Source organism: Mastigoproctus giganteus, chromosome 4, assembly GCF_048544385.1.
Source record: "Mastigoproctus giganteus isolate SK-2022 chromosome 4, ASM4854438v1, whole genome shotgun sequence".
NCBI classification, from domain to species: Eukaryota; Metazoa; Arthropoda; class Arachnida; order Uropygi; family Thelyphonidae; genus Mastigoproctus; species Mastigoproctus giganteus.
The window spans coordinates 160,324,104-160,350,558 of NC_143578.1; the positions used below are offsets into that span (position 1 = coordinate 160,324,104).

Consider the following 26,455-nt stretch of genomic DNA (forward strand, 5'->3'; position numbering starts at 1 on the left):
TGAATTTCATTCTGAGCTGCATATGTAATCGTCACAACTCTTGCACTGACAGAGTAGCTGTTTATCGAATGAAGGAAAACAGGGTTCATTTTCCTGAAATTTCCAGTTCCATTCATTCACTTGAAGGTTAAAAAAACTCCTTAGGGGAGGGAGTTCACTCTTTCTAGTCCAACCCTAGGGAAAGAGAGACAGGGAGAAAGAAATAAAATACTGTACTTTTTTGAAGGCAAGGAGATGGTCAAAGATCCAGAGCTGTAACTACTTTGAAGTGGTTACAGTCCCTAACTTGGCAATATTATTATGAATGAAATCCTGATCTTTGGCAATTTTATAAAAATAATGTAATAAATATTTAAAAGTAAACAAAACATTATATTATTATGATATACAAGCAATTTATCAATAAACAATCTTATGAATAAGGTTTGTGTGCAGTGTATTCTTTCCCTGTGCAATTGAATTACAATATTGCATGTGAAAGTCTTGTTCTGCAAGAATGGTTGTTTCCTCTTACTGAGTTTGAGCAGAAAGGGCAAGGCTTTCCAAGATCTGATTGTGTTCTTTCTTTTTAATTTTTGTATTATGGTACTTAATTTGTCTTTTGTTTATGAAATTCTAATGGCTGTAATTTATTGATATTCTCCTCTAACAAACAGTAAATTTTGGTTAATGTCATAATTTTAACACAGTAAAACCAAAGGAAGTTCAAGTAATTATTCTTATCATAATATGTTAAAAGTTTGAAAGTAATAAAAAAATATGAATTATCGAGAACATTTCTGTTCGTAATAATTTTTACAACTTTTCTAATAAGTCAGCTTCATCAGCATATTAGCATTAGTAAAGGCAAATGATGCACAAAATCAAGCTTATATAGCATCAGCCAAAAAAAAAAAAAAAAAAAAAACCATTCTCATTTCACCCAACCACTTGCTTCAGATGTTTGTCTAGTTCTGCCTTGAATTTATTTAAGCTCTCAACTTCTACAACGACAGATGGAAGTTTGTTCCAGCAATCACCCACACGCTGGCTAAAGGCAAACTTCTGTGCATCTATCCTACAACTGTCTTTCCTCAATTTGAATTTATGCTCTCTCAGGCGATTATTCTGAGCAAGAGGAAGAATCCCATCAACATTGAGCATGCTCAAACCATTCAAGGCTTTATATGCCTCAATCAGATCACATTGCAGGTGCCTAGTCTCCAGACAATATGCTGAAGTTCTAGTAGTTTCATCACAGATCTGAAGGGTTAATAAGTCAGTTTCATCACAGATTTGAAGTTCTAATAAGTGAGCTTCATCATAGATGTTGAAGTACTAATAAGTCAGATTCGTCATAGATGTGAAGTACTAATAAGTCAGATTCGTCATAGATGTGAAGTACTAATAAGTCAGCTTCATCAGCAGATGCTCACGTTCTAGTAAGCTAGCTTCATCCTAAGATGCGGCGATTCTAATAAGCTAGCTTCATCCTAGGATGCGGCGATTCTAATAAGCTAGCTTCATCCTAGGATGCGGCGATTCTAATAAGCTAGCTTCATCCTAGGATGCGGCGATTCTAATAAGCTAGCTTCATCCTAGGATGCGGAGATTCTAATAAGCTAGCTTCATCCTAGGATGCGGAGATTCTAATAAGCTAGCTTCATCCTAGGATGCGGAGATTCTAATAAGTCAGTTTCATCACTCATACTGAAGTTCTAATAAGTCAGTTTCATCACTCATACTGAAGTTCTAATAAGTCAGTTTCATCACTCATACTGAAGTTCTCTTAAGTGCCAACTACATCAATGGATGAAAGAATAAAAGTAATAGAAATGATCATGGGCAAATCTACAATGCCAGATTCTATGGACTGTTATTAGATGCATAGAAATTGAGAAATCAGCCAAAATCCATTGATGAAGCTGAGTTTTGAGAATGTGAATAACACAGCAGCACAAACTGAAAGCATCACTATGTTGAAAAGAATAAAGTCACCAAATGAAGAAAAACTGCTGGCCTCCAAAATATCCACACAGCCCAGAACATATGTCATCTGACAGATCTGAGGGCTGCAGCAAACACCAATGATTACAGAATTGTCCTTTCGAAAATGTAATGCCAACCCACATAGTGATTCAAATCAGATGTTAGAAGAACGGACGATGATCAAATTAGCTTTCTAACAAATTTTTTTTGGGAATTCAGAAAGTTAAAATTTGGAAAATATTGGGGTCTCTGCTGACTTTAAATGTGATAAGCATATTACTTCTGAAGTTTTCTGAACAGTGTAAACAGGCAACAGGGAATGCCCATTAGTATTAGCATTAGTAGTGTCATGATGCAAGAAAGCAAGCTTATACAGCATCAGCCAAAAAAAAAAAAAAAACACCTTCCCATTTAACCTATCCATTAGCTGAAATGCAGGATCATAGGTGATCCTGCATTCCTTCTTAAACCAATGACTCCTGTATTTTCTATGGAACAGAAGTTAGCAAGTCTGTAATTACTTGGCGATACATTTTCACATCTCCAGTCCGTAGGGACCTCTGAATCCAAGGATGCTCTCATAATTATAGCTAAGGATTTGCTTACTTCCTTTGCTACCTCCCTTAATATAACTGGATAGATCCCATCTAACCCAGGTGTCTTTGTTATGCTTGACTTCAATTTCTCCTCCATTTTTCTCTCAGTTATTAAGAAATCATTTAGCTCCCTGTTAAGAGTTTGATAAACTTCTGGCCTCCAATTTCCTACAGTATTTCTCATGTGAATGTGGATGCAAAGTAATCATACAGTTTTTCAGCTAACTGAGGCGATTGTTCAACTGTTGATAATCCTTTGGTCCTATTGTATAAAATTTAAAAACTGTCATCACCTTTACGAAAGCAAAAGCCATTCCCTTTATCCTTGATGGTAGTTACATCTTTAGTAAATCCCACATCAGTACTCTGTGATCACTGCCACCTAGTTGTTCCTTTATCTGCAGATTCTTAATACATGAGACCATCACTGCTGATAATCAGAACAAGAGTATTACTCTATCTGGTTGCCTCGCTTCTTGATTAGACTGGAGTTCGAGCCCATCACCACCAAATACGGAGGATGCGGAAAGGTCAGGGAATGACCACCGCATATTCCCAGAGCAATATGGCCTTAGTTGCTAATGCTCCTAAAAACCAAATAACAAACAAATAGCAAACTATCCTGTTGCCTCTCGAACATGCTGCTGTAGAAAACAGTCATCCAATGAATCCACAAAAGTCTTGCTAGTGTGCAAGTGATCAACCCATAAGTTCCATTCAATATCTGGAAAGTTGAAATCCCCTATTATAAGATGTTCTAATTTACTGGCCCACTCTATTTCTCTCTACAGCTGCTCAATTGTACTCAGAGTCATTAGGCCTAAGACCCACTCCTACTCTCATTTTGGCTTTCCTAGTGCTTCTGTCATCCCAAACTGACTTAACATTGCACTGTCCACCCATGTCAACTGGATGCACTTCCTTTGATTTTGTTTCTTAACTAACAGCATAACCACTCCTATCTATCCTTTCTGTACACAGTTATTCACCTTTGATATCTTGACAAGCACTTCAAATTTGTGAAATTTATTTACTGTACCCCTAGCATTTCTTTACTTGTAAGTATACATGCACCTATTCTTACTCTTAGTTACCCTAACGCAACCCATATACATACTTATACCATGATGACTCCCTGCAATTCTTGAAATCCCTAGCACCTTGCTTTCTACCTCAGATTTTTACTAGTCTTTTTCTTTTCACAAAAAATAATAAAACTGTATTAAAACTGGATTTTTTTAAAAAAACAAATTGAATTCTTTCTTATTTTATAAATATATGTTGCAAAATAGAAATAAACAATAACAGCATTGTTCTCTGTTATGTGCAGTTATATCATTGTACTTCTGTAGAAAGCTGATTAATGTGTCTTTCAATAAGATGCCAAAGGTATAATACAATGTTAAATTTCAGAAGTCATATACAGATTTTCCTTATTGTAAAATCTGAATAACCTAATATAATTGCCTTGTGTACTCATATGTTTTTGGTCCTTGAGGTTGTTACAGACATTCTTTCAGATATGCCAGACAAGCTGCTTGCTACCTGGGAGTCTAAAACGCTGATGGAACTGATATTCGGGTGACACTCAAGTCAAGTGGACTCAATTTCGGCAAAGTCCGGATGGTCTATGACATCCAAATCCTCTGCTTTCACTTTCACGATAGTGGGACTGTTAGTAATCCTGGGTATAACCTACATGCACAAGTAAATGGTGGATGACCACCCAGGTGTGAACCAACGTAAGCAGGAGTTGAGGTGTGGCACCCACACCACATGGAGGAATGCCGCCACCCCTACGTTACCAGGCAGTACTAGGTGGTAGATGACTCTCATCAACCGGTGCAATACCACCACTTTGCTTATTGGAGGCTTACAGGGGTGGAACCCATGTTTAGTCTCTAGAGCTAAGTTCCGGTCAACCCTTCCTATCTCTTCCATCATACAGTATGACTGATGACTTTTAAGGTTACGATGAACATCGTGGCGAGATCCAAAATTCCTTACATTTCGAGGGTACAGCTCTAAAACGGTGTTCGCAGACCGGCCACTAGTTAGTACACCGGACCGAACCTATTGGTAACTCTCTAGGAGGCTTCCGGATCAGCTAGTGTATAATCTTGCTACCTCTACTCTGCCAGATAGTGACTGGAGGGAGTCCGAGTAGTGTGTATGCAGGGAACATTGTCGAGGCCACGTTATGTCAAGGATCTGGGTATATTCTTACCATGTGTATGCCATATCCAAAAATTTCATTACTTCATACAGCACGTCCCACCCACTTTTTCTCACTATTGAATACACCATGAATTGTCAAACTAATAGAGCAAGCTTATCTGCGAAAAGATCTAAACCTCCCAAGGACTTCCTAATTCATTTCACAAATATACGTGGTCTCAATTCTAAGCTCAACGATGTCCATTTCCACTTGCAGTCTGCCAAACCCCATGTACTTTTTGTGACAGAATCTGAGTTATCGGTTGATTTAACTACTGCTCATCTCAGATACCCAAATTATTCGCTGTATGATTCCTTTCGCCTCAAAGGTGGTACTTGTGCATATGTCCGTTCTGATATTCCCTGTCAGAGACTTGGCAATTTGGAATCTCCTCTCTTTGATCTTCTCTGGCTTAAAATCTCTCTACCTCATTGTGTAAATTTCATCTGTTGTCTCTACCGTTGTTCCAACTCCACTAATCACTTGGAGCTCTTTGACATCCTCTCTTTGCAACTTGACTTTCTCCAGTTCAAGTTTCCTAACAGTGAGGTAATTTTCCTTGGTGATTTTAATGTTCACAACTCCAGCTGGCTTCCGTTTTCTAGTCACACCGACCCAGCTAGTCGAGATGCTGAGGCTTTTGCAATTACTAATGACCTTGCACAGTTTGTACATTTACCTACAAGAATACCTGAGAATCCTAATCATACAGCCAATACGCTTGATCTTTTTCTCACAAACAACCCTTCTAAGTACACGGTCGAAGTAAGAGGTCCTTTAGGTACTTCAGATCACAACTTAGTGATGGTCTCTTCTCCAATGGAGCCTTTATCTCATGGCTATTCCCAACCTCGTATTGTTTGCTATTACAAGAATGCAAAATGGGATGACCTGCGAGATTTCTTTTCGTGTTTTCCTTGGTCGAATTACTGTTTCAAAACTTCTGATGTCAGTATTTGCTCAGATCGTGTCAGTGAAATTATTCTTGCAGGAATGGAATCCTTTATCCCACACTCCACTTTAAAATCTAGTCCTTTATCTAAACCTTGGTTTTCCAATAAATGTGCTAAGGCTGTTTGAGAGAAGAATGTTGAATATCGTAATTGGCTTGTTTCTAATTCTTTAGTTTCATTTTCTGCCTACACCAAAGCTCGCAACAATTGTATAGCGGTTATTAATCAGTCCAAACTAGAGTTTGAACAGGCTAAGAGTAGAAAACTTGCTTTTTGCGCTAATGGTAGCCAGACATTCTGGCCTCTTGCCAAAGCTATTGGCTGCAACTTTTGCCCATCTCTGCTCCCACCTCTGTCCAAACCAGATAGTTCTGTTGTCACTTCAGCCAAGGATAAAGCTGACCTGCTAGCATCCCATTTTTCTTCCAACTCATGTATTAATGATCTTGCTTAAACACTTCCCACCATTCTCAACACACTACATTCAATGCCTCCTGTGGTCTTCCGTCTAAAGGATGTCAGAAGGATTTTGATGAACCTTGATGATAAGAAAGCTCCAGGTCCTGATGGTATTTCTCCACTTCTTCTCAAAATCTGTGCTCCTGAACTTACTCCTATTCTTTGCCGCCTTTTTTCACTTTCTTATTCTGAAGGTGTTTTTCCTTCTGCTTGGAAATTTGCTCATATCCAGCCAGTTCCTAAAAAGGGTGACAAATCCCTCCCATCCAATTATCGTCCCATTGCAATTACTTCTACTCTTTCTAAAGTAATGGAGAAATCAATTAACCGCCAACTCTTAAACTACCTAGAAACCTTCCATCTAATCAACGATCGCCAGATTGGATTCCGTCAGTGTCAGTCCACTGGTGATATTCTGGATCATGTTACCCATTTATGTACTAATTCAATAGAAAAGTTCGGTGAAACACAAGTAGTTGCTCTTGACATCTCAATGGCTTTCGATCGTGTTTGGTGTAAAGGTCTTTTAAACAAGCTTCCATCTTATGGTTTGCCAACTGTTTTTAGTAATTGGTTATCCAGTCTTTCTCTCTGATCGCTCACTGAGGGTGATGGTAGATGGCTCTCTGTCATCTAATTTCTCCACTAATGCCAGTGTCCCCCAAGGTTCAGTTCTTTCCCCCACTCTTCTCCTCTTGTATATTAATGACCTTCTTCCATTGACTGGAAATCCTATCCCTAGTTTTGTCGATGATAGCACTTTGCATTCTACTTTCCATTTTGAGGAATCTTGCCCTGCTCAATTAGCTTCAACTTCTTGAAAATCTGCAACCAATTCCATAAATGCCGATCTTCAGGTAATTCTCCAGTGGAGCAAAGACAACTTAGTTGATTTCAACCCTTCTAAAACTCAGTCTTGTCTTATATCTCGCAAAAAGGATTCTTCTGCTCCTATGCTAATCTTTAGTAACACTCCGATTTCTAGGCAAAATATTATATATCTCTTTTGGGGATTACCCTGACTTCTAATCTCTCATGGCACAAGCACATTACAAATATTGCTTCCTCTGCATCTAAAAAAACTTGGTTTTCTCTTTCGCTCACGCCGTTACTTTTCTTCCAAACAGCTGCTCACTCTGTGTAAATCGGAAATCCACCCTGTCATGGAATATTGTTCTCACATCTTAGTTGGTTCCCCCAAAACCTCTCTCAGACTCCTTGATTCCATTCAGAAGCAGACAGTTAGGTTAATTAATGATTCATCTCTAATGGCGCCTCCGTAGCCAGGTGGGAAGGAGCAGCAGTGCGTAGCACACGCTTCTTGATTAGACCCGGGTTCGCGCCCGTCACCACCACATACAGAGGATGCGGAAAGGTCAGGAAATGACCACCGCATATTCCCGGAGCAATATGGCCTTAGTTGCCAATGTTCCAAAAAAAAACCAAATAACAAACGATTCATCTCTAACAGAGTCTCTCCACTCTCTGTCTCATAGACGTACTGTTTCTGCTGCATGACTCTTCTACTGATACTTCCATGGGCACTGTTCTTCTGAATTGGCTTCTATAATTCTCGCTCTCTCTTTCAAAACAGTCCGAACACGTGCTGCCCCCTGCCAACATCCATCTACTGTCCAACTTCAAACTCACAGAACCAACTTTTCATATTCCTCGTTTATTCATTCAACTTCCGTTTTCTGGAACAATCTTCCTTCATACGTATTTCCTGAGAATTACTGTCTAGAGAAGTTCAAGTTCAATGTCAACAAATATCTTCTTTCGTCTTCTCAACCTCCAACCCAAGCATGGTACTAAGTACTATAGGTTCTAATACCTCTCGTGTTTGGGGTTTACATTTAAAAAAAAAAAAAAAAAAATGTAAATGTGATATTTCAGTTTCAAGTTGCAGGAAATGTGATGTGATGAGAATTTGCAAACAAGTAAGCATAATGAGGGCATGCTGTGCATAGAAAGAAACAAAAAAGAGACGTTGCATCTTGTGGTGATGATGATATCATATATAATGAATGTTTATATGCATCTTTTTTTTCTTAGAACATAGCTTTTCTCTGGGTTATGCTGATCATTGTTCTGATGTATGTTTTCTGATTGTGAAATAGCAAAAATTTATGATTGTGTAAGAAGAAAAGCAAGAGTTATTATTAGTGAAATTGCATGTGAAAAATGGGCTACTTATGGCAGTAATCAAAGTTATTCCAAGCTATATCCTATTGTGGTGACCTTTTCCAATAAGTAAATTAAAAAAAAAAAAAAAAATTTTTTTTTTCAAACTGAAAGCCAGAATTGGGAGGTTTCTCTCTAGGGTACAATGTAGGACATCTTTTGTTTGGATTTCATCGAAAAACAAGCACACTGGCATTAATTGTTGATAATGTACCTGTTATGGCAGTCCTAAAGGCTGAAGTAGCATGTGTAAAAAAAAAAAAAAAAAAGGAATTGTGCACTTGGTCATAACAAGGCTGTTCTTGTCACTTGATTAATTTGTGAAAAGGGAGCTTCTGTGGCAATAGATGAATACTTGGATACTTGGTGGACATGCACTATATCTAGAGAGAAGTGATAAAAGAAAAGAAAAGGTGATTTTAAACAATTCTAACTGGTGCATGCCACCAAATTAAAGAAGATTTTGTATGTTCTCATTGACTGTGTTTGGTTAAATGTGTAACTGGACTTGTAGAATAGAACACTGGCAATCTTACCGTTGACATGTCTGTCTAAAGAAGAGGAACTAGTGCAGAAAAGCAATATGAACACTTTTCAAAGTTACTAAATTGGAAAGAACAACAGGTGATAAGTAGCATTGATCGCATTCAAATCCATTTCGTGATCCAAAAGTTTTGAAAAATAACAAGTTAACTCAAGAAAAATAACTTCTGAATTGCAAACTTCTGGTGAATGCAATCCTAAACAGGCCAAGCAAGTTGATAACTCAATGCATGTTATCCTCGTTCATGGAAGAAATCTGTTTGTGTTCATTCTCTTCTGAATAAAGTAATTTGCTTGTTTCTTTTAAATGTATACCACCATTTGAAAATCTGAACATAGTGCTTCAATCCAGTGTACTTCAAATCCATGTAGTGAGTTCAATGTTATGTTCGAATCTATTTTACCTACAGTTTGCACATTTTCTACTTGAATTTTGGAAATTGATTATCATGGCAGACCAAACTAGAAGGATGGTACTGACTTAATCATGGGCATTTCTACTGCCTAGGTCATGGAGAGTCTAAAACAAGAGGAGAAGATTCTGTTCCTCTGCTGCTTTATGCTTCATTGAAATACTTTATGGCTGTTTGTGACTGTGTGGTACACAAGCTCCAATTGAAAAATTATGTTCTTTGTATCACTGATCAAAGTGACTTCCTTACCATCTGGGTCCTTCTTCATTGGCAAATACCACCCAAAACTACTAGAGCCACTCTCTATTCAGTCTAAACTAGAATAAACATCTCTTTCTTCATTTGTCAGAAACTCCATCAGGCTAGTCACCTGTTGCAATCTTGACTGTGATATCTGGCTTCATGACAAAGTATATAGAAAAGTTATTTTAGAATTGCTGATGTTGAACTTCTGTTAGCAGACCTGTTATCTCCAGTTTCAGTTAGCTTTTAATTTTTTTTTTCTTTTTTTTAGTCTTTTGTTAGAGCCTCACTTACCTATTTTATATGGCATGCAGAAATTGGAAAATGAGACTGATGCTAGAAAAAAATAATGATCCATGTATGAGTAATCTAATCTTGGTTTATTCAAAGTAACTTCCACCTGTGTATACACACACTGCATGCAATGATTATTAAGCAACTGGAGTGACTGGTGGAAGGCCGTGATGGTATACTGTTCAATTTTCTTGTCACAACTATTTCAAAGGCATCGATGTCATCAAAATAGTGTATACGACAATATGCAGACTTTTTTTTTTTTGCTAGCCAAAAACTCTTCAGTAGTAGTAGTAGTGGCATGTGATGCAAGAAAGCAAGTGTATGAGCTTATGCAGCATCAGCCAAAAAAAAATCACACCACTCCCTCCAAATTGCCTGTCCAGTTCCTCCTTAAATTTATTCAACCTATCAACTTCCACAACGACAGATGCAAGTTTGTTCCAGCAATTAACCACCCGCTGGCTAAAGGCAAATTTCCGCACATCTATTCTACATCTTCTTTCCTCAGTTTCAATTTATGCTCCCTTAGGTTCGTAATCTGAACAAGTGGAAGGATCCCATCAGAATTCAGAGTGCTCAACCCATTCAAGGCCTTATACACCTCAATCAGATCACTGCGCAGGTGCCTAGTCTCCAGCCACTGCAATTTGCAGAACTTAAGCCTCTCTTAGTAAGAGGATCCCTTCATTCCCCTCACCAATCTTGTTGCCCTTCTCTGTACACGCTCAAGTAAATCTACATCCTTCCTAAAATGAGGCCTCCAGACCTGTACACAGTACTCAAGGTGTGGCCTGACCATTGCCTTATACAGAGGGACAATCACCTCCTTCTCCCTGCTAGCAAAATTCCTATATATCATTGACAAAACTCCATGACCTTCCCTGGCAGCCTGTCTGCATTGCTCAGAAAAGTTCATATCTGACTGCACAATTACTCCCAGGTCTTTTTCATTTTCTACCACCTTAAGTGTAGTACCACACAGGTGGTACGTTTCTCTGGGGTTACTTCTATCCATATGCAGTACTTTGCATTTGTCAAGGTTAAACTTCAGTTGCCACTTCTTAACCCATCTGCCCAAATTATCTAGATCCTGTTGCAGTAGCACACTGCCATTACTGTCATTAACAACCCTGCCAACCTTTGTATCATCTGCAAACTTCGACATTAATCATGATATACCTTCATCAATATCATTGATAAATATACAAAACAACAGTGAACCCAACACCGAACCCTGTGGGACTCCACTAATAACATTACTCCACGAAGAGCAGCACCCATTGATTACCACCCTCTGTCTTCTCCCACTTAACCATCCTTTTATCCATTGTAGCAACTTAATCTTGAGTAATGAGAGCCTTGTGGCTTGGTGCATTGTGTGCAATTGCTGTCTTCTCCATCTCCATGTTTAGGCTGCATACAATGGATTCTCTGCAAGAAACATTTCAAAATATGCAGATAGTAGGCACAAACCCTTTTTGCACAATGCTATTATAGAAAGTGATGAGATGTTTTGATTTTTGACCTTTCTTGATGAACTTTTTTTTGGCTTTGGAATAGCTTGCCAACTTCCACTCTGCACATTGTCATGTTGTTGTGGGGTCATACTGATAACACAACATCTCGTTAACTGTAGGTTTGCTTTTAGCAGCCTAAGTGAGTTCTCTGCTGTGTTAAACTCGTGCCTATCATTGACCATCATCTATCTGACAAATATAGAACAAACTGTGTACAGACCTTCATTTTCTTCAACTCTTTGGTTTATTGTTTGTTAAGTGGTTTCTTTATTAATGCATGGATCTTCTGAAATCATTCATAGAGTTGCACATCAGTCATTGGTAATAATTTCCTGCACCTTTTCAATTAAGTCTGGTGTTTGAACCTCTTTTTCCAGGCCCGGATGGTTATCGCCTTCCAGTGATTCTCTTCCATGGGTGAAATGTTTATGCCACTCAAATACACATGCACAAGATAAACTGTTCTCTCCATACAATTCCGTCATCATTTGAAACATTTCTGTGGCACTTTTGCCAGTCGGACACAAAAGCCTTGATGTTTGCTCTTTGTTCTCTTGTTTCTCCACAGCAGAAACACAAGAGACTTGCAGTTTCTGCTGACCTTGACTACAGTGCTCAAGGAACAATCACTCATGGTTACTTCTAGTAGATGGCAACATCACAACTCGCCTCATAACGTCAGTCTCTTTTTCCAATTGCCACACTGTGTATGTTATTATTATCTTTTTAATGTATGTAGGCCCTGCTAGCTTTTCTGTCTGTAGTAGTGTATTATTTTGGATGATAATAAAATAAATTATTTTATATATACACTGAGTGATCATTGAATTATGACCACTCACCAAATACTTCGTAGGTCCTCCTTTTGCCATCAGTACTGCAGCTATCTGATGTGGCATTGATTCAACAAAATGTTGGAAGCCTTCAGGAGGTATGGCCAACCAAGCTGTGTGTAATGCGGCTAGCAGTGCAGGTATGGAGATGATTGGTGTATCCAGACGCCTGATATGCCTTTCGATAGTGTCCCACAAGTGCTCTATGGGATTGATATCGGGGGAGTTCGGAGGCCAGTCAATATGTTGGAAGTCAGAGCTGTATTCCTCAAACCATTCCTGCACATCAAGTGCCCGATGGCTTGGCGCATTGTCATCGGAAGATACCATCACCATTTTGGAAAAAGTGTAACATAGCGGGGTGTACACAGCCAGCAAGCAGTTGACGATAGTGGAGACCAGTGTTATGTTGTTCCACATGCACCAGAGGTCCAAGTTGCTGCCAGTGAAACATGCCCCACACCATACAACCACCTTCACCAGCCTCCACTTTCAATACCATGCATGATGGATGAAGAGCCTCATGTTGTTGACGCCAAATCTGTATGCAACCATTCACGGTGTGGAGTAAATAATGTGACTCATCTGACCAGCGCGCCTCCGTCCCCTGGTGGGAAGGAGCAGCAGTGCGTAGCACACACTTCTTGATTAGACCGGCGTTCGAGCTCGTCACCACCAAATATGGAGGATGCGGAAAGGTTAGGGAATGACCACCGCATATTCCCGGTGCAATATGGCCTTAGTTGCTAATGCTCCTAAAAACCAACATAACTAACTAACTAACTAACTCATCTGACCAGCACACCTTCTTCCAGTCTTCTAGCGTCCAACTTGCATGCTCTTTGCACCAGGCGAGGCTTTTACACCAATGAACCTTGGTTAGGAGAGGATGTGGTAGGGGTCGTGCGACGCATGGTCATGCCAGATATTCTTCTTGGTTGGTCCATGTTATATTGGGTAGTCAATTCTTCAACAGTGCTGCACCTGTTTGCCTGTATGAGTCATCGGACGCCGTTCTCACCTCTAACATCAACCTTTCGCTGACCTTTGCAGTTTTGCTGTCGGGTCATTGTTTGACCATTTTGATGCCAGTCCTGCTACACTTTAACAACAGTGGCTCTCAAACACCCCACTAGTTCAGCCATTTGGGCTCGTCAAGCTCGTACAATCTGTCCTTTATCAAAGTCCAATAAATCTTTCCTTTTACCCATCACGCTCGGAATTTTACTACCAACTGAACCACTAACACCTTATCTATGTTACATAGGTCGACTAACTGTGCACTCTTGTACCTCACGTGGTCAATGGGTTGTATTCAGTTTTCATAGGGGTGGTCATAATTCAGTGATCACTCTGTGTATATTAGTAAAAGGTATAGCATTGATATACAATAAGTAGAAAAAGCTTTTTTTTTTTTTTTTCAGGTTCAGAAAACAAAATTAGGGTCTGACCAAACAGGGGAAGGGAATTGTATTTGTTATGATCTGGTGGGCTTCCACTGATGTTTGCTAGGGGGAAAAAAACACCTTTTTTTCCCCCTTGCAACGCAATTACATTATTATATGGTATTTCATATTTATTTCCAGACGGTCAGATCACCATAAACTGATACATTTAAAAGACAACGAAGGAGTAAGTCCAGCAGTTAATTCAATATTTATTACTATCTGGCACCACTGAAAAAAAATATACTAAATATTTTCATGTATTGTTGCCTGTGTACAGATAGCCGTCCTTCCCATTTAGCAGCAATGTTGATATATTTTTTTGCGAATTTTATTGAAATTTTATGAATTTTAGAATGTCTTCTTTAAGTATCACTTTAAAGGAGATTAGTGGTAATAACCCTAATCTCCTTTCATATAAGTTTAATGCCATGGATCTCTAGAAATATAGCAATACTTGGGCCATACAGTAAATCATTGCAGGCCACCCTGAGTTTTGATTGGCTGCAAGTGGTATAAGCAGATGAGCTATTAAATGAACTAAATCCATCACTATATGCCTTTTTTTGTTTCTCTATTTTTCTTGTTTTTCCTAATTTTCTATTTTTCACAACACATACCTCTACCAGGTGGAATTTCACAGAACTGGATAAGAGTTCAATCTTTTAGTGAAGGTTGTTGAAAACTTCTTTAAGACTAGCCATTCTGGTTTCAGTTTGAAATTAGTTTTATAATGAGCTCCATCCAAGACCCACAACACTCATGCAATGTTAATATTTTTGCAGCTAGCTGAGATAGCAGCTGCTACACTTTGTTGTGAGAGCGTGCAGAATAGTATAATGATGCAAAGTCATTGTTTATAGATTAGTTCTTTAATAAATATATTTTGTCAAAGTTTTCTCAGATATTACTTTTATAATTCCAGAAACTTCAAGATATGGATGAAAGAAGAATAGCTTGTATCCAAAACTATATTAAACAGTCGGCTGATAAACAAAAACAAGTTCTACCTATAGTGGCCACATGTCTTGAAGAAATTGTACATGTTGCAGAAAAGATAGACCCAAAAGAGGCATGTTTATTTAATCAGTTAACTTTGTTAATTCTTAATAATTCATCATGATATAAAAATAAGAAAAGCAAAATTTATATCACAATGGGAATTACAGCTAATTGCCAAATGCTGAGCTTCAAGCTTGTACAGTGCTCAGCATGGTTTTACATTTTATAAACATTTCTTCTTCTTTATATAAAAAATAAATAAAAAAATTGTGTTAATAGTGGTAAATGATGCAATAAAGCAAGCTTATACAGAATCAGATCAGTGAAAGGGGTGGAATCCACTTTCCATCTCACCCATCCATTCATCCTACATTTTGTCTAGTTCTTAGCATTGACATTAGTAGAGGCATGTGATGCAAGAAAGTGAGCTTATGCAGCATCAGCCAAAAAAAAAAAAAACCTCGTTTCACCTATCCATTTGCTCCAAAAGTTTTATAGTTCTTCCTTGAATTTATTTAAGCTATCAACTTACACGACAAATGGAAGTGTTCCAACAACCATCTAGCCAAAGGCAAACCTCTACACATCTGTGCTGCAGCTATCCTTCCTCAGCTTCAATTTATGTCCCCTCACGTGCGTAGTCTGAGCAGGAGGAAGAAAATCCCATCAGCATTGAGCTGGCTGTCAATCCATTCATACCTCATTCAGATTACCCGAGAGGTGCCTAATCTCCAGATGCTGCACTTTTCAGAACTGAAGCCTTTCATGGTAAGCACACCCTTTTGTACCCCCTCATCAACCTTGTCATTCTCTGTACTTGTTCCAGCAGCTCCAACTCCATTCTAAAATGAGGCCTCTAGACCTGTATACAGTACTTAAGATGTGGGCTGACCATTTCCTTAAACAATGGAATAATCACCTCATTTTCCCTAGTAGCAAAATATATCATTGACCCCATGAGCTGTCCCAGCAGCCTGTCTGCACTGCTCAGAGAACTTCATATCTGATTACCTTGACTGCAGTTCCACCCAGTTGGTGCATTATACTGGAGTTACTGCTACCCATATGCAGTAATATTAAATTTTTCTTATGCTTTCCTCTCAGTTATTGCATTTGTCAGTGTTATTCTCCAATTGCCAATTCTTAGCCCATCTGCCTAACTTTTCTAGATCCTGTTGCACCCCTCGACGTGGGCACCTGTACGTGGTGAGGGGACCTCCCAGTGACGCTGCTGGACTTCCAGACTAGCATCACTGGGATCCAACGCCCACAGCCCAGGTTCCAGGCTTACATCAATGGAATCCGGCGTGTTTGCCGTGTGCTGCGACCTGTGGAAATTCGGAAAGGGGGATCCTGGTGGTTGAGGGGCCCAGCTTCAATACACCACTTTGGCCCCTGCTTCGACAAGACGGGTGGTCCTGGAAGGCCTGGCTAGGATCAATCGGCTAGTAGGCTCGCCTGCGAGGGTCAACCGTGTCAATGCCACGCCCCTACCCTCATGGTCCGAAGGACAGGATTCAGGCTGGCGGCGGTGCGGGTATAGTGTCTGGGTAGCCCTGGCGTTCCACTCCCGAGCGCATTTATTGCATGCTGGGTAGTGGACGTCCCTTTGGGCTCCGTGGTGGGTGGGGAGCCCGGGCACTGAACAATTTAATAAACTCCATGAATCCTGATAAACTAACTTCTTCAGGGGCCCCAACCCGGTCCCTATCTGAAACCATTGACAAAGATCCAGATAGCATTATTGCTAATAAGAGGCAGCGAACCGAACTACCATCAGGGCCAGTCCCAAGGTTCTTAATTATGCACTCCACGAATGAAAACCGATTGGAAAAATGTCACCCTTTTTTATCCAAAAAGGGTTGGATGGGTTAGCAGGTTTACCCAAGTCAGTTAAGAGGCTCCGTTCTGGGGACCTCTTAATTGAAACAAAAAATGACAGGCAGTCTGAACATCTACTCTGAGTAACATCAATCGGAGAAATCCCTATAACGGTGACACCACACAGAACACTCAATTCATCGAGAGGTGTCATTTCGGAGTGAGACCTTCTCAACGTAACTGAGGAGGAAATCTGCTCCGAATTAAAACCACAGGGAGTCATTGCCGTCAAGAGAATCACTGCGCGAAGGGATGGAAAAATTGTTAAAACCAGGAGCGTTATCCTGACTTTTAACTCTCCTAAACCTCCTGACGAGATACATCAACTGTTCAGTGCATCCATACGTTCCGAACCCTTTACGGTGTTTTAAATGCCAGAAGTATGGACATTCTCAAATGGCCTGCCGTGGAGTCCTTGCATGCGCTCGATGCGGTGCAAAGGACCACGAAACAACAACATGTTCAGCCGCAAAACCCACCTGTATTAACTGTGAAGGCGAACACCCGGCCTACTCACGAGCATGCCAGAGGTGGAAAGAAGAAAAAGAAATTCAATGGCTGAAGGCAGAGCTAAATATATCATACCAGGAGGCAAGGAAATCGGTCAAACCCCTGAATATCAAGAAACCTACCTACGCCCAGAAGGTAGCAGGGAGATGTTCCGTCGGAACTCAGACGGACATGACCATTCCTCCAAAGGAGTCTTTCACTCCCATCGCACGGTATCTCTTAAGTTCTCAAAAACCTGCACAAAAGGACCAATCAGCTGCCACTCCTATATCGGTACCTCCTAATGCTCCCCAATTAACAAAGGTAGTTATGAAAGAAAAGAATAAGAAAGGGGAAGTCCCCCCTAGTACCCAAGAAAAGATGGATGTCGAGCAGAAGGAGGTACCCGAAGATTCAGTCTTGGAACTCTTTGCGGAGGAGGAAATGGACACGGGACAGCGTCCATTCTTTCCCAAAAAAGATAAATCCAAGACTGATAAAAGTAAGCCCTCAGCATCTCGGAAGCCACCTGATGGACCCACCAAGCCAAAATAATGGCTAAATTCCTACAATGGAATTGTCGTGGATTCCGGCGAAATATTGATGACATCAAGGCCCTCCTGCAAAAGCACGAGCCAGTTTGCTTTTGCTTGCAGGAGACATATCTAAAGGCAAATGATGATCCCACCATGCACAACATCACACTTTTTCGAAAGGATAGAATTGCGGATGGCCCTGTACATGGGGGAGTGGCTATCCTTGTGGGTAACCAGACCCCAGTGCAGCCTTTGCTAATTACAACCAGCATAGAGGCTGTTGCAATTCGCCTTTCAGTGAGATTTCTATTAACTGTGTGCTCCATTTATTTGCCACCTGGGACTGACATCTCCCAGACAGACCTTGATGATCTTCTTACGCAGCTGCCTCCCCCTTTCTTACTTCTCGGGGATTTTAACGGACATAACACCCTGTGGGGTAGTGCTAACATCAACAGAAGGGGACGAGTCATAGAGCGTATGCTCAATGACCTTTCCCTTCTAAATATTGGAACAAACACCTTCTTCCACATGCCTACCCGTACTTTTTCTGCCATTGATCTCTCTATCTGCTCCCCTTCTCTACTCCCTTCACTCACTTGGGAAGTGGAGGAGAATCCATACGGAAGTGATCACTTCCCTGTGATAACCTCATTACACAGTGGGAGACCATGTCTTCCCTTCAGGTTACCATGGTGGAAGATTGATCAGGCTGACTGGACTGCCTTCCAACATCAGGCAAATTTTGATCTTAGCATAGTCAGTCAAGAGCCTATCAATGATGCAGTTAAGTACATCACAGAAAATATTGTCCAAGCAGCTGCGAATGCTGTTCCAAAAACATCTGTCCGGTTTCCACCATTTCCCAAACCTTGGTGGAATTCACAATGCACAGCAGCAAAAAAGGCTCAAAACAAAGCGTGGGGGATATTCCGCCGATATCCTACCACGACCAACCTTATAGCCTTTAAACGTGCAGGAGCCAAAGCACGATATATCCGTCGTCAGAGTCAAAAGGAATCGTGGATCCGTTTTACATCATCTATTAACCAGTCTACCAACTCTAAGGTAGTCTGGGATAAAATCCGGAAAATGAAGGGAAAATATACATCCCACCCTTCTTCAATCCCAGATTATAATGGATGCGCTATTGCAGATCCAACTGCAATAGCCAATGCTCTTGGGGAAACATTCTCTAACATCTCGGCAACATCCTCGTACTCCCCAGAGTTCCTGGTCCTTAAACATAAACTGGAAAAACAAGCACTTAATTTTAACTCCAAGGGCCTCTATCCCTACAACGGGGCATTCACTATAGAGGAACTGAAAAGAGCCCTCACTCTCTCCAAAGCAAGTGCTGTTGGACCAGATGGCATCCATTATGAAATGATTAAACATCTTTCACCAAAATCTATGGATTGTCTGCTCCTTCTGTATAACAGAATCTTTACTGAAGGGCAGTTTCCGGACTCCTGGTGAAAGGCAATCGTTCTTGCCTTCCCTAAGCCAGGAAAGGATCCAAAAGTCACCACCAACTATCGTCCTATTGCTCTGACTAGCTGTCTGTGTAAAATCCTGGAGAGAATGGTTAATTCTCGTTTAATATGGTATCTCGAATCAAATGACCTTCTCTCCAACATCCAGTGCGGCTTCCGAAAGAACCGGTCCACTTTGGACCATCTTATTAGATTGGAAGCATCCATCCGGGATGCTTTCCTAAAACGCGAACACTTGGTGTCGGTGTTCTTTGACATGGAAAAAGCGTATGACACAACTTGGAGATTTGGCATTTTAAAAGATTTACATAGCCTAGGCCTAAGAGGGCATCTCCCCTTTTTTTATTCAAAACTTTTTAGCCAATCGATCGTTCCAAGTTCGTGTGGGATCCTCACTCTCTCGCTCTTTTAGCCAAGAGGAGGGAGTACCACAAGGATCAGTATTAAGTGTCACGCTTTTTGCCATCAAAATAAATTCCATCACAGAACAACTTCCTCCAACTGTAAACAGTGCCCTCTATGTTGATGACTTTACCATTTTTTGCCAGTCGTGCAACATGAGGGTTATTGAAAGACAACTGCAGAAAGCCATTGATAGTCTGAATTCCTGGGCACTTGCTAATGGCTTCAGGTTCTCGCCGGAGAAGACCGTTTGCGTACACTTTTGTCGCAAGCGTAATCTTCATCCTGAACCTGAATTAAGGCTCGGACAAAATGCCATTCCAGTAGCAGCGAACATAAAATTCTTGGGACTCATATTCGATAAAAAACTGAACTTTTTGGATCATATCCGTCAACTCCGCACAAAGTGCACACGTGGGCTTAATATTCTCCTCTCGCTCTCCTCTACATCTTGGGGAGCAGACAGATGTATCCTTCTTTGGCTTTACCTTGCACTTGTGTGATCCAAATTAGATTATGGGTCCCAAGTATATTCTTCAGCCAGAGACAGTGCCCTTCGATGGTTGGACCCTGTCCATCATCAGGCTCTACATATCGCTACTGGAGCATTTCGAACATCTCCTGTCCAGAGCTTATACGTTGAAGCAAACGAACCGCCGTTATCGCTTCATCATAAGCAGTTGTCTCTAAAGTACGCCTTAAAACTGAAATCCCTGCCAGACCATCCTACGTGGCCATTCGTTTTTGAGCCATGATGGGAAAATTTGTACAACAACCGTAAGACTGCCAGTCGTCCTTTTGGTATTCGTCTCCAAGAGCTACTCAAAGAACTTAATATCACGGTAGACAAGGTTGCCCAAACACCAAAGCAACCCTTTCCACCCTGGCATGCTCGTGCCCCGGCATGTGACTTGTCCCTTAGAAATTGGGGAAAGTCGCACACTCCATCATCGGTCTACCTGCAGCTTTATTCAGCACACCGAGCTGAACATTCCGACTTCGCGCCAGTCTACACGGACGGTTCGAAGTCGGAATCATATGTGGGATCTGCTGCTGTCTTTACAGACAGCACTACATCGGAGCAGATTCCCTCTAAATGCAGTATATTTACTGCAGAGCTGCATGCTATAGAGTTAGCCTTGGATCACATTAGTGAATGCCAATACCAACGGTTCATTTTATATCCCGATTCTCTCAGTGTGTTACAGGCTTTAATATCTGTGAGGTATAATCCTCATCCAGTTCTGTCTAGTATTCAGCAGAAGATTCACTTCCTCCGTGGATGTGAATATTATATCCGCTTCTGCTGGATTCCTAGCCACATTGGGATTAAGGGAAATGATTTGGCTGACGCCGCAGCCAAATCAGCAATTCCCAATAATAACCGCTGCCTGTCAGTCCCCTATACAGACTACAGGCAAATAATACACGAGAAAATACATTCCCAATGGCAGGATTCGTGGAATAGACAGACTGCAAATAAATTATATCAAATAAAGCCTGTAATTGAACCGTGGCAGTCTAGTCTGCGCAGGAATCGTAAGGAGGAAGTTGTTCTTGCCCGCACCTGCATAGGACATAGTCATTTGACACATTCTTTTTTGCTGAGGTCTGATGACCCTCCTATGTGTGTCTTGGGGCACAATTCTATCAATTAGACACATTTTAATTGACTGTCCAGATTTTAGCAATATCCGTTTTACCACTTTTAATCATCTGGCTGAGCCGTATACACTCAGTCAGATTTTATCTGACAATGACAATGTGTCTGCTATTTTTAGTTATTTTAAATCAATAAAGGTTTTTACTTGTATTTAATAGTTACATGTTATTGTTATTTCTTTATTGATTTATTTTTTCTACATTTTATACCTTTGTTATTTTATATACTGATGGTGACCTAAGTAATTAGGTCAGTGAAAATTTAAATTTTATTTTTTACATATCATCTGAGTTTGGCGCATTATAGCCTTAGTTGCTAATGCGCCAATAAAAAACCAAACAAATCCTGTTGCACTAGCATACCATTATTAACATCTTACCAACCATTGTATCATCTGCAAACTTAAACATTTAGCTTGATATGTCTTCATCACTATCTGTGGTAAATATAGATAACAAGAATGGGTTCAACATCTAGGGAACAATGTCCCCTTAGTGGAGTTCCCGAGGGAACTCCACTAAGAAGTAGCAGTGTCCATTGATTACCACTCTGTCTTCTCCCACTCAACTATCCATTTATGCAAAGCAACACCTTGCCCTTAATGATACACCACTCTAATTTGTACTGCAGTCTTCCATTTCTAATAGTATCAAAAACTTCCTGAAATAAAAGTATATGATATCAAAATTATTTTTTGCATCCAGTTTTTTGTGTATCCACATCTTAGTATCCAATCAGGTTGGTCAGACAAGATTTCCATTTAATAAACCATGCTGTGTGTCTGAAGTATAACTGCATTACTTCTTTAACCAGCGATATTATTTATCCTGGAACAAAAGTTAAACTAACAGGTCTGTAATTACTTGTGTGACACTTTGACTCCCTTTGTGATTTGGGGATACATTTGCACGTCTGCAGGGTCCTCCCCTGAATCAAAAGACTAAGGATTTGCTTACTTCCTTTGCTGTATCACTTAATATAATTAGATAAACCCCATCCACCCCCAGGTGCCTTTCTTATATTTACTTCAACAACTTAAATTTTTTTACACTTTCCTGTCAGTTTTTACATCATTTAGCTTGGTAAACTTCTATCATCCACTTTCCTAAAGAATTCCTCTTGTGTGAATTTAGATGAAAAATACTTATTTAGTTTGTCAGTATTGCTAATAATCAGGATCATCAGCATTTGAACCATCGATATCAAGTGGACCAATTTGATTCATCCCTTCCTTCTAGTATTTACATAAGTAAAGAAATCTTTGCTGTTTTTCTTTGCATTCTTTGCCAAAGATTTCTCGTAATCTGCCTTTGCATGCTTAACCTCCTTTGTGACTTGATTACAGACTAGTTAATATCTGCCATAGGCTTTTCTGTCACCCGATAATTTATATGCATCCCATGCATTTTTCTTCCCTGTCATGAGTCTGATTGGTTCATCTGACATTCATTTAGGTTTAAACTTCAAGAGTGTTTCTTATTTGGTATGAAAATCGTAGTAGTTTCTATGTTTAATTCCTTCATTGCTTCCCATTTAGAATTCTATGCAGTGTGACCAATATCATCAGTTGGTCACACTGCACATAGAATTTAAAAACTGAGAACACTTTATGTAAGATCTTTATGTAAATCCCATGTCAGTACAGTGTGATCACTGCCACCTAGTGGCTCTTTTATCTGAAGATTCTTAATTATTGAATTATCACTGCTAATAATCAGATACAGAGTATTACTCTCTCTTGTTGACTCTCTCTCTCTCTCTCTCTCTCTCTCTCTCTCTCTCTCTCTCTCTCTCTCTCTCTCTCTCTCTCTCTCTCTAACTAACATGCTGCTGTATGAAAACAGTCCAATAAATCTACAAAAGTCTTGCTAGTGTGAGTCACCAACCCACAAGTTCGGCTTATGGGTTGGTGCTGCACACCCTTCATTACCTGGAAAAGTTAAAATCCCCCATTATAAGACATTCTGATTTACCGGCTTAATCTCTTTCTTTCTACAATTGTTTGTTGTTCTCATCAGAGACATTATGCCTATAACTCTTACCCTCATTTTTGCTTTCTCAGTGTTTATGTCACAACAAACATTGTCCTGGCCACCCATGTCAACTGGATACACTGCCTTTGAATTTGTTTAATTCAAATATATGCTATATATATATATATATATATATATGTGGGTGTTCGGTGTAGCCACTTAAAGGAAATCTTTAAAGAGTTACATATGAAAAGAGGTATACAGTTGATGAAATGGTTTCAGTGAATGCAAAATTGATAAATCAGGTTTGACAGATGCACCTAAAAGTGCAAAACAGCATTAAAGGATGCAAGAGTATATATAAGTAGCATTAATATATTGAATTAAGTACAGTCAGTCCTCGTATAGCACGATAGTTGTGTTCCTAGAAACCCTCATGCAATGCAAAATCGTGCAATATAAACAACAGGCCCTATGGTAAAAATAGGGTTAGGTGCCGACCACCCAAGATTGAACACACATTTGTAACCAAAACATTACCAAACACAATAAATTATCATAATAAAATACTTACGTATTTTATTACGACTATTACATAATAAAATATTGCTGATGCTTTTGCTTCTATTGTAAGCAAACTTGTTTTTTGTTTGATTTTTCTATCCAAACAGATGACAGCTGCTCCATCTCTCTTCCAATTCTTTGTGTCATAATCTGATCGATTTTAATTACACTTTGAGTTGTTCCTGCTATGAAAGTTTTTTATTTTCTCTGTATTCTTTGTGATTCTCGGCATTGCCTCATTTAGGCCTGTAGTACGTGCAATATCACATGGTCTTTCATTTCGCTCAAAGTGTTTCACAATTTCATATTTTTTCTCTTTCGACAGAGGTGGACTGGCCATAAGCCTTACCGGAGAAACCTGGTGGGCCGGAGGCCGGTGTGATTTTGGCCATAAATGCTAGTATGAGGCCACTACAAATTTTCCTGGGTAAGACTTTTTGACCCAGTACGCCTCTGTTTATCGATATTGCTTTTCTTTTTCTCTCTGAATCTGTAGTGTCTTCACCAGGACGCTTCCTTTTCACACCTTTTAAGTATTTTACTTATTTTTAGGAAATAAAACACAATTACAAAATGAGGAGGCAGCTTGATACACATAAACAAAGTTTCACGCGTGTAGCAACTGAATAAATAACACCGTAAAGGCAGCCACACACTATGAACACCTCACTAGCTCACATTTTACTAAAGCACATTTCTGGGGGTTACTAACATAAAACAATAAAAACAATTTCCAGTTGCGTTTCTGCTAGTAGAATCTGTTATAAACGGGTAGTAAACTCGATCTAATTGCATTTGCGATAATATCGATAGCTGGAATTGTGTGGGTTTTTACGCTATTATGGTGAAATGTGTTTCCCCTTCACAGATATAAAAAACATATATACATTTTCAGAATCTTCTCTTCATTCCTATCGTGTTGCGTTCAGTTGGGGTGATTCCGTGTTCGACTGCCATTTCTTGTAAACACAAAGGCGTATCATGCATAAGCGAATTCGGTTTGTGTCATATATGATATCGTTCCCCTATTTATAAATCGTATAATCGAATTCGTATGAATGTGTATGATCGAATGCGTGTAGTGTAAACACATGTTATACGAGGACTGACTGTGTGCATAAATGGATTTGAAGTGCCAGTAACTAGAAGGGTTAGGAAAGTAGAAAAAGAAGTGTAGTAGATTTGTGAAAGTGAAGGAATGTTAATATCCTAGAGGTTATGATGAAATTAAGAAAATTATGGCCTGAATTACCAAGCCAATATAAAGTAGGATAACAGTAAAGTAAAATTAGGCTTCAAAATACTAATAAAATGCAAATAAAATAAAAATAAAGATAAAATGAAAATGGTGTAGCTGTCATCAGATATGGGGGGGGGAGAACATTTTTAGTAAATGGTCGAATATAGGTAATGCAAATATGCTTGATCTGATGTCAGCTGAAATAAATATTGATACACCATCAGGTATTTCATCAGGGGACTACATCTGACGATGCATCAGGAACTGCATTTCTATATTTGTCCACAGTAGTAGAAGAAAAGTGAGAGGCCATAAAAGCAACGAAAATGAAATTAGTACTTTCTAATACAGTATGGACAATTTAATCCCAACGCAGTGTAATTTATTTAAATAAAATAATTTAGGTAAAAATAAGTATCGTGTTAGAATAAAAATGGTTACTATCAATACATTAAATATAAATATGTAGAATTTTGTGTAAATAGGGAATCAGTGTATTTTAAGAATAAATTTAGAACAAGCAAATGGTATAAGGGTGAGGTATTAAATTGAGGATGGGGAAGGGAAAAAGGAGTATTTTAAATTAAGACGAAAAATAGCAACAGAAGTAGGATAGTAGGAACGTTCATATCACCCTCGTATTACACTAATAGTTATACAAATGGGAAGAACTTTAGAATTAGACAGCAGAAAGATAAAAAGCATAGAAAAAGTTAATAAATAACACTAAGCTTGCTGGTGTTGTGAACCCCACTTATAGTAAGGGCTCTGGCATTTGTAAGCTTTAGTATAAAAGGGAGCTAATACCAAATGCTTGTATTGAAAGGAAAAATGTGTCGAAACATGCCGAGAAACAAATCTAAAACAAAACCGAAAGTATAGTAAGACAGTGAAAGTGCATGATACCTGGGGTATTTAAAGAAATGTGGGAAAAATAAAGGTGGGGAGATGAAGTGCACAAATTCAGTAGAGTAGATGAATGTATGTGGGCTTCAACCAAATGATCAATATATCTAGTGATAAAGCAGCAGCAAAGCGGACTTAATAGTAAGCTGCGAAGAAATTCAAAATAGCAGGAAAATAGTGACCTTTATAGTCGTATTTAGAATACAAGCGCATGGAGATAATTTATAATTAGCGTTGAAAAAAGAAATGCAGTTAGAATAGTATGTCTTTACTGTGATAAAGCCATACAAAATTAAACATTACCGTTAGGATATAAAGAATTATATGGTGACAAAAAACATATACACGTTAGACCAAATGATGGGGCTATACTTCAATATATTAATACTACTTATACATATATTTACTTATACATATATTTGAGTTTTTTTTTTTTTCTTTTCCCCATGCATCTATGGAAGACAGTGCATCCATTGGTATTGCACTAACTCCAGTGGATGCTTTCATTGCACTACATAGTACAACAACAACGCCCCATATATTTCAGTACTAAGATGGAGCTAAGATAGTGTGGTATTCAGGACCGGGCAACCTGAGTATGTGGTCAGTGTTTCCACTGGTTTTGCACTACCTC

At 39.4% G+C, this 26,455-nt stretch overlaps 1 protein-coding gene across 1 annotated transcript in view; it reads left to right on the forward strand.

Moving 5' to 3' along the window:
* LOC150087145 (formin-binding protein 1-like) overlaps positions 1 to 26,455 on the forward strand; it is a 345,740-nt gene that overhangs the window by 180,963 nt on the left and 138,322 nt on the right. Inside the window, exon 8 of the mRNA XM_090371850.1 lies at positions 14,595 to 14,741. Coding sequence (XP_090227976.1) covers positions 14,595 to 14,741 — 147 coding nt within the window. The remainder of the gene's footprint in view (positions 1 to 14,594; positions 14,742 to 26,455) is intronic.